Source organism: Athene noctua, chromosome Z (genome assembly GCF_965140245.1).
Source record: "Athene noctua chromosome Z, bAthNoc1.hap1.1, whole genome shotgun sequence".
In the NCBI taxonomy this organism is placed as follows: domain Eukaryota; kingdom Metazoa; phylum Chordata; class Aves; order Strigiformes; family Strigidae; genus Athene; species Athene noctua.
Window position 1 is genome coordinate 12,148,655 of NC_134077.1, and position 8,897 is coordinate 12,157,551.

At 57.5% G+C, this 8,897-nt stretch overlaps 2 protein-coding genes across 2 annotated transcripts; both read left to right on the plus strand.

Annotated features, from left to right (window-relative positions):
* The first annotated feature begins 2,791 nt into the window (after positions 1–2,791).
* On the plus strand, positions 2,792–4,234 carry LOC141973496 (avidin-like). Its single transcript, XM_074932156.1, has 4 exons — positions 2,792–2,940; positions 3,058–3,268; positions 3,696–3,816; positions 4,095–4,234. Exons 1-4 carry the CDS (start codon positions 2,869–2,871, stop codon positions 4,138–4,140), a joined length of 450 nt encoding a protein of 149 aa, XP_074788257.1. The 5' UTR covers positions 2,792–2,868; the 3' UTR covers positions 4,141–4,234.
* Positions 4,235–4,581: 347 nt separating this feature from the next.
* LOC141973592 (avidin-like) lies at positions 4,582–6,432 on the plus strand. Its single transcript, XM_074932326.1, has 4 exons — positions 4,582–4,688; positions 5,316–5,526; positions 5,977–6,097; positions 6,167–6,432. Exons 1-4 carry the CDS (start codon positions 4,617–4,619, stop codon positions 6,198–6,200), a joined length of 438 nt encoding a protein of 145 aa, XP_074788427.1. The 5' UTR covers positions 4,582–4,616; the 3' UTR covers positions 6,201–6,432.
* Positions 6,433–8,897: the final 2,465 nt, after the last annotated feature.

The following is an 8,897-nucleotide window of genomic DNA, read 5'->3' on the forward strand; positions in this document are numbered from 1 at the left end:
CCTTTTTCTACCAGTACAGCATTTAAAGGCTGTTCCTGCATGGTGGTGTGGTGCAGGGAGGGAGCCCAGCCCCCAGGTTTAGCTACACGGTCTTTCTGCCTGCTTCACAGCTTTTTGCTCTAAAGCCCTCCCTTAATCCTTAAACCCCCTCAGGGCTGGGGTGGAAAGGAGGCTGTCCTCCCCCCCATGACCTCTCTGTGTCCTATTTTCCTCCCCTGCCTGACCCAGCCCTTGTCTGCCCTGGGAGCTGGTGCACAGGTAGGGCATCGCTGTGGTGGCCTGGTGCTGCCAGCGGGTGATAAATGGCCTTTCCTTGCTCCCTGGGGGAGTGTTACTGCATCCGGCTGGGCAGAAGAATAATGTTATCCGGGAAGGGCAGGTTGTCCCGGATGTGACCCCTGCCTGGAGGAGCTGGTGCCAGGTTCCCATGGCAGAGCCCACAGCTGATGGAGAGGGACCAAGGTGCTCTCCCCTAGGGTCACTGTGGCGAGGCTGGAGGGTCGGATGGGAGTGCCAGGACACCAGCATGGGTTACCTGGGCCACCCACCTCCATTTGTTTTGTGTTGGCAGCCACTGGGGACGGTGACATCCCAATCCAGCTGGCAAGGGACGAAAGCAGGTATCAAAGCCGGCACAACATCTAACCAGGCTGGATTTTATTGCTGCAACCTGTCAGCATTGCTCCTTAACCCCAGGCGCTAGGCTGCCTGCAGACTTTCTGTCACAGGTTAGGGCATTCAGTCTATACCAAGGGATATTTCTGCTCGTTTGTCCTCTTTCGATTGTATCACCTCAGTAAAACTTGTATCTGATACACTTAACTTTCAGCAGCTTCTGCATGGGCACAGCTGTGGCTTGGGAGGACAATCCTTAGTTAGAGATATTATTTTCTGTAGCATTTGCCTATACTACTGTTTTTCAAGGCTGACTCAATCCCAGTTTAAGCAGCAAGTTTAATTATTCATTAACCCTTTCTTCTTATTATTCATTAACCCTTTTCTGACTCCTGATGTACATGGGTTTAAACCAACTTTTGACTTCTTCCCTGCCTGTACATTCCCCCTTGTACGCTCCCTGCTGTGCCAGGACTCAGGCATGGCATCACAGGATTTTAGCTATGGTAATTATTGCCAGCCCTGAGACACTTCACTGGCTGCCCTTTGGGGGGTGCAAACCCGTCAGAGATACCCCAGCTCTTGGCTTATTTTATATTAGACTCGTCTGACACTGGTCAAGAAACCTGTCTCCTTGAGCACTGAGCTGATCCCTGCACCTGCAAGATATGCCACTGGAACAGGGATTATTAAATGCAAGGCAAATGAAGATTATGAGCAGGTAGCACTAATATTGGTGGTGTGATGCTAAAATAAATCTGTCTGTAAATGAGCTATGAGCTGCCATCAGCAGCGGTGCCAGCACAGAGAGCTTGGGTTGCCCTTCCCAGTGCCCACCAATGGCCACAGTGTCCCTGCAGAAGATCCTTGAACCAAGGTAGATGGCAAGGGGTGATGGCTTACCCTCTTGCTCCCTACAAACTTCCCAAACAGACCTTAATCGTTATCACAAACCTTGAACATACTCCAGGCAGTACCTACTTGCAGCCAAAACAACCAAAGCAAACAGGAGCTGTGTGGGAAAATATTCTAAGATAAAAGGAAGCAAACACTGGGGCAAGAATTTCTCAAGGACAGCCAGCTATCCGGCGGGGGAGTCCTTGCAGGTAGGGGTATGAGAGGGCCGTGGGGCTCCTGCAGAGAGGAAAGTGGGGGTGTTAAAATGCCATCAGCAGAAATTCAATGCTGCTCAGCTCGGGTAGAGATGAATTTTACTATCAGAGAGAAACTGGGGTTCAAATGTGAAATAAAACGGAAAGCAAAATTTGAGAAGTATTTTTAAAGTATTTGGGAAATATGTTGCCAAAAATTGCCTTGTCTCCATTTTAAGAAAAGGAGCATTTTCTTGTGAATAGGTCTCCATCAGCTCTTGCTGTGATGACTGGGGGAATTAAACCACACATATTTAAGGAGATGCCCTAGAAATCATTGAGGAATGGGTGAGAAAATCTGATGTGAACTGAGCTACTTCGGCCTCTCTGGCCAACAACAACTATAACATAAGGGGAATTACATAAATACATACTTAAATTTATTTGAGAATCCCTGGGTAAATACCATTTTTGACAGCATTAAAATGCGACATTCAAGATATCTGAAGAATGTCTGTTTTTCATAAACAAAACAATTTCCCTCCAACAAAAGCCAGCTTGTAAAAACAGCAGCAAACTTCATGCCAGCCCCGGGCAAGAGGAGACCGGGTGCTTTGTAGCCTGATCTGCAGCTGCTTCAGAACAAGGGTGGGGTGGATAAGCAAAGCCCCTTAAAAGAGCTTGGTGCTGGGTGGGTTTGCACAAGGAAACCTGGTGAGGATAGGGTGAGGCTGTGTGCTGCAGCTGATCCTGGGGTGCACTGGCGTTAAGGCTGCTTGGCACCCCTATGCACACTGGACATGGCAGTGGGGTGACACATGGGTGGCAGAAGGGACAACAGCCTCCAAGAGGGGTTTTCCCCAGCTGAGCATCTATCCTGGCAGTCACCAACCTGCGGGAGCTGGGGCCTCCCCGGGAGGTGCCGGGGAAGTGTGAGTAAGGAGGGACAGTTTTAGCAGGCGCTTCTGGGAATATCTGCCTGCAACTACGCTCTCAGACAACTGGAAACTGCAAATTTGGAACCACCCAGATTGCACAATGTCCTGGCATGAGCTGTAACCCGCAGCCCTGGCAGCAATAAAAAGGCGAGAGAGCAGGCACATCCTCAGAGCCCTGCGAGGAGCACATCCCCAGGTACGCCAGCTGTCTGCCCTCTGCAGAGATGGTGCGAGTGACTCCCTTCCTCCTGGTGCTCAGCCTGGCCCTGGTGGCTCACGGCCTCTCTGACAGAAAGGTAACGGCAGGTCTGGGATGCACGGGGCAGGGTGGGCAGGGTGGGCAGAGGGGCTGTGGCTCCAGGGGTGCACCTGGGCTGTGCTGCAGCACCAACTCAAAGTCCCCTCCGCTCCAGTGCATGCTGACTGGGCGCTGGATCAACGACCTGGGCTCCAACATGACCATCGGGGATTTGAACAGAAAAGGTGAATTTGCTGGCTCCTACCACACAGCTGTGACAGCCACCACAAATGAGATCCAGGTGTCACCGCTGCAGGGGTCCCAGCACCGTACGAACCAGAAGAGCCAGCCCACCTTTGGCTTCACTGTCAACTGGAAATTTTCAGGTGCTTCTCCTTTCCCAGCCTTCCTGCTGTGTGCCCAGAACTCCCCCACCCTCCCTGTGATGTCCCTGGTGCTCTTCTGCCCTTCCCTGCAGTACCCCTGATGATCTCCTGTGGTGTTCCCAGTGCTCCCCCATCCCCTTGGGTGTCCCTGATGTTTTCTTCCCCTGTCCTTTACCCTGGAGCTCCTTGGCTGCTGTCACCTCCCAGTCCCAGGGCACAGAGCATGTGCTGGGGGCTGAAGCCTGCTGCTGCCTGCCCATCTCCAGGCGAGACCCCAGGCCCTCTGAGCCCTCCTGCCTGCTTTCCCCATCACTGCTGTCCCCAGAGGGCAGGGACAGCCCGGGTCTCCTGTCCCCTGTGCTGGGGGCTCGGCACTGACCTGTAGCCCTGGCCACGCTCCCCTCCACCTCCTGCCCTGTTCCCACAGACTCCATTACTGTCTTCACGGGCCAGTGCTTTGTGGATGATGATGGAAAGGAGGTTTTGAAGACCATGTGGCTCCTTCGGTCACGTGTGGACAACATCAGTGATGACTGGAAAGCCACAAGGTGAGCCCCCTGTCCCTGCCCTGCACAGGTCCCCTGTGCATCCCCAGAGGGGTTGGGGCTCTCCCACCCCGTGGTGCTCAGCACCACGCAGAGCTGCTGCCAGGGTGGGGGTGACCGAGGATGGGGTGCCCGTGCATGGCCTCCCCGGGGGGTCCTGCCAAGGTGTAAATGGTGTGGGGGGCGATGGGGCTGGGTGGGCATTTGGCCCTGGGAGCATGTGTTTGCCCCATCCAAGGCTGCATTTCCCACCCTTACATCTCCTCCCTCTGTCCCTGCAGAGTTGGCATCAACATCTTCACCCGCCTGCACTCGCAGAAGGAGTGATGGTGACAGCATGGGGTATCCTGGGCTGGTGGCAGCTCTGGGGCTGCCCCCGCCCCTCACCTGCTTCTCCCAATAAAGCTTTGCTGCAAACACCCACCCTGTCCTGTGGTGTCAGGGCGCAGTGCCCGCGTTCCCCGTCCCCCCCACGGCATCCCATGGCCTCTCCTCTCACCGTCGCCGAGGCCCGGCGTGTGTCCACTGCCGTGAGCCCCCCGTGGCCCAGCCTCCTCCGTGGTGGCCCCCACCGCCCGTCTGTGCTCCTCGGTATCCCCGCCTTCCTCGGCAGAACAGAACCCCACTCAGTCCGCTGCGATGGCTGGTGGCCCATCTCCCACCAGGCTCGCCCTTGGCAGGAGGCCCGGCATGGGCGGCCGCTGCTCGGCTGCAGCCCCCTCCGACATAAAAGCGGCCGAGCGGGTGCGGAGCGGCAGCGTAGGCAGAGCCCGGGCACCGCGCACGGCGCCACCGCCACCGCCATGGGGAGCCTGGGCTGCTGCCTCCTGCTCGGCCTGGCCCTGCTCGGCCCCCGCGCCGCTGCTGCCAGGAAGGTGAGGGCAGCCTGGGGCACCTGCCGTGCCGGGCTGGGCTGGGCTCTGCTGGGCTGGGCTCTGCTGAGCTGGGCTGGGCTGGGCTGGGCTGGGCTGGGCTCTCCTGGGCTGGGCTGGGCTGGGCTCTCCTGGGCTGGGCTCTGCCGTGCCGTGCCATGCCGTGCCGTGCCGTGCCGTGCCGTGCTGTGCCGAGCTGCTCTGGGACACAGTGGCCATGGCTGAGGAGGTTACCTGCTGTCACTCCGCCATGCCATGCTGTGCTCTGCCATCCCAGCACACGCTGTTTGTGCCCAAGGGGCTGCATGCTCTTGCTGTGCTGTGCTGTGCCGTGCCAGGCCATGCCAGCGTGCAGCGTGTGTGACCGAGGGGGCTGCCAGCTCCGGCCGTGCTGTTCCTGGGGAAGTGTTGGTCACTTCCCCCTGGTATGGGGGGTACCCAGCACCCCCAGCTCTGCCCTGCCCTGGGAAGGAGAGGTGCTGGCCCAGCTGGTGCCCATGGCACGGTCCCAACTCCCGTGCAGAGGGGCCATGCCAGCCCCAGACACGCAGGGCACACATCCCACTGCCCAGGCAGGCTGGAGTGGGGCCATAGCTTGGTGCCACCCAAGTAATCTCCCCTGGTCCGCAGTGTGACCTGCAGGGTCTGTGGAGGAACGAACTGGGCTCCAACATGACACTCTGGGCCCTGGATGCGGCTGGGACCTTCTCAGGCTCCTACCATACTGCTGTGGCAGCCACGAACAAGCAGATCCTGGTGTCACCCCTGCAAGGGGCCCAGCAACACCCCAGTGCCAAGGGGCAGCCCACATTTGGCTTCACCGTGCAGTGGCTGTTTGCAGGTACAGCTGTACCCGGTGCAGCATCCTGGGGCGGCCAGTGATCCCCTGCCCATGCTGGGATCAAGGTGCTCCCCTGCGTGGTCCCCCATACTCCCCGTGGCACCCAGAGAAACCCTGGCTGCGGCCACAGACTGACCACACACACTTGACCTTGCCATGGGATGTGGTGGGGGAGGGCTGACTGTCTGGTACAGGTGGCAGGGGTGTCTCTGTCTGGGAGAAGTGTCAGGGTGTCTATCTGTCTATCCAAGGGATGTGGCAGGGGTGGTGCCCATCTGTCTCTGCAGGTGATGTGGGAAAGCAACCCATCGGGGCAATCTGGCAGGGAGGTCCATTTGTCTGTCCAGGACATGTGGCGGGGGCAAATGTCTGCCAGTATCAGGTGGCCCAGCTTCCCCTGTCTGGAGGTGCAGGCTCTGAGGTCCCTCTGCCCTGCTTGAACCCCACCAGACTCCACCACCGCCTTTGTGGGCCAGTGCTTCGTGGACCACCGTGGGAAGGAGACGCTGGAGACCACGTGGCTTCTGCGGGAAGAGGTCCCGTCACGCAGGGACTCCTGGAAAGCCACCAGGTGAGCCCTGACTGTGCCCTCTTCTCCCACAGCCCTCCCTCCCCTCCTGCTGATATGGTTTCCCCGCAGGGTCGGCACCTCCATCTTCACCCGCATCAAGTGATGGGGATGGGATTCGGAGCTGCCTGCACCCTGCTGTCCTGCCTGCAACCCCGAGGCTCTCTGCTGCCCCAGTCCTGGGCTGGACTCCTGCCTGTTCCCAGCATCCTGGCTGGGCAATGCACCCTCGTCCTGTCCTGCTTCCTCCCAGTGCCTTCCGGTGCATCCCAGCAGTCTGTTGGCAGGGCCCCCCCTTCCCAAAGCTCGCTGCCCCCACACATGAAACCGAATAAATGTTTCTGCACCTGGCAGAGAGCTGTGACCAGTGTGTCCCTGGGGTGCCAGAAGGCACTCTGTGGCCGTGGGCAGAGTGAGATGGAGTCAGGTGGTGGCTGGAAGGGACGGAGCTGGGGGACAAGGAGGGGACAGCAGCTGGATAATCAATCCCTCTTCCTGACCATGGCTTCGGGCCTCAGCAGGTACCTTTTTGCCTGTGTGCCCGTTTGGGGCATCCACAGGGGCCCTGGGGGGTTGGCCCCAGCAGCAGCCCTGGTGTGGAGCAGCAGGATGCCCCATGGCCGGGGTTGGGCTGAAGGCTGTGTGCAGGCACACAGCACACTCGCCTGGCCTCACCCTGCATCTTTGCACCCCAGTCTGTCCCGTCTTCCCATTAAACACCAATTCCAGCTACTGCTCTGGCTGAGGGCTCAGTCCTGGGTGCCCATATGGGGAGGGCTGAGCACCCGCCCCCCACAGAGGGGACCGTGGCCACGAGCCGACAGCCTGGGGAGTTGGGGTGGTCCAAAGCCCAGCACAGATGCTCCAAAGCCCGGGCAGCTGCTCTGTACCAGCAGCATAGCACTGGTAGCTGCAGCACGTGCAGCCTCAAAACTCTTCCTAGGGAAATGTGTGTGATTTATTGGAAAGCAGACATCCCACAAATCCAGCCCCAAACTCCTGCCTGCCGGACTTGGTGACTTACTCCAATGGGCAGTTCTGATGGTTTAAGGCGAGAGGACAACGGGGCACCATGCAGCTGTGCAGCTGTGCACCCACCCTTTTCCCCCCAGCACTGTGGACAAGAAAAGGAATCAAAAGGCTCAAGAATCGAGATAAGGACAAAGAGGGGGGTCTCACTTATTATGGTCACAGGCAGAAGACAGGCTCATTAGGGGAAGAAAAAGGATATCACTTTAATTCAAAACACTAAGGATAACAACACTTGACAGAGTGGGATATTGAGAAGCGTTACTGTAAAAACACCTCCCCCGCCCCCCTTCTTCCTGGGCTCAGTTTTGTTCCTGCTATTTCCACCTTCTCCCTCAGCAGTGCAGGGGCAGGGGCTGGGGACTGCAGTCACCCACCGCTTCTTCCTGCAAGGTGGGGGGAACACTCTTCTGCATTCTTCCCCCAGCTCCACGTGGCATCCCTCTCATGGGAGACCGTCCGCCATGAACTTTCTCCATTGAGGGTCCTCCTCACAGGATGCATCTTCTTGAGATGCTCCAGTGTGGGTCACCCCCACATGTTGCAGTCCTCCCAGTGTGAACTACAAGAGCGGGGGCTGCTTCTTCCCACAGTATCCTGGGGTCCTCCGCAGGTCGCGGGCAAATCTCTGCTCCTCTGGTGACCTCCATGGGTGGCAGGGGGGCAGCCCTGCTGTCTCACCACAGGATACAGGGGGAGTCTCTGCTCTGGCACAGCTCCCCCCCTTCCTCCTCCTGCCTTCCACTGACCTCGGTGTTCCATAGGTGTCCTTCTAACACCTCCTCACAAATTCCACCAACACCCTCTCAGGTTACAGTTCTTAAATATATTATTACAGAGGCACAACCAATATCGCTAATTGGCTTGGCCTTGGCCAGGGTGAGTCTGAGTTGGAGACAGGGGAGCTTTGAGAAGCTTCTCATAATGGCCACCACTGCATCCTCCACCTGTGTACCAGAAACTCTGCCACACAAACCCAGGATAGCAGTGCCGGTGCTGCCTGAGTCACCACTTCTGCCACAATTAATGATTTTCAGGAAATTCAGCTGCAGGTCAGAAAATGAAATTTGATTCTCAAGCTGTCCAGTCGCAAAATAAGCCCAGACGGATCTGCACACCCCGTGCTGAAACCCTGTCTGGGATTTGAACAGCCTAAAGGGAGAAGTGGTCTGGTGGAGCTGCCACCTCCTGCCGCTCCCCTGGTTTTCCTGCTCTGAATGCCACAGGAGAACTTTGCTAACGGCATCCAGGGCTTTAGCATGCTTTCCACCTGTTCTTTGTTTTAGCCCACCTTTTGCAGACTTGCAAGTGGTTTACTCTTCACATTTTAAGCCCTTGGGTCCATATTCCACTTCTGGAGTGATGCTGCTGTTTCCCTCTCGGTGCCTCCCTGAAATTTCTCCAGCTTTGTTCAGATCCCTTACAGCCTCTCTGAGCAAAACGCTTTTCACCAGCCTTCTGCTATGGTGCCCTTTGGTCTGTGCAGCCTCCTACCTGCTTTAGAGGAACATGAGAATTAGGAAAGAGGATGGCAGGGGGACCACAGGACTCTGCTCTCACCCGAAATTGTGGACAGCTCAGCGACAGGGTGTCCTGCTGAGCCTTACTGCGTGCATCCTCCTGGCTTTGTCATTGCCTTCCTGGCAACATTTCCCCAGGACAGGGCTCCCCCAGACTCTGCAGCAGTGCTCCAGCTCCTGGGGTGCTCCAGCAGGGCAGCAGTGCTGACCACAGTTTGAGCAGTCTGCAAAGCCCAGCAGGCAGCCACGGTGCC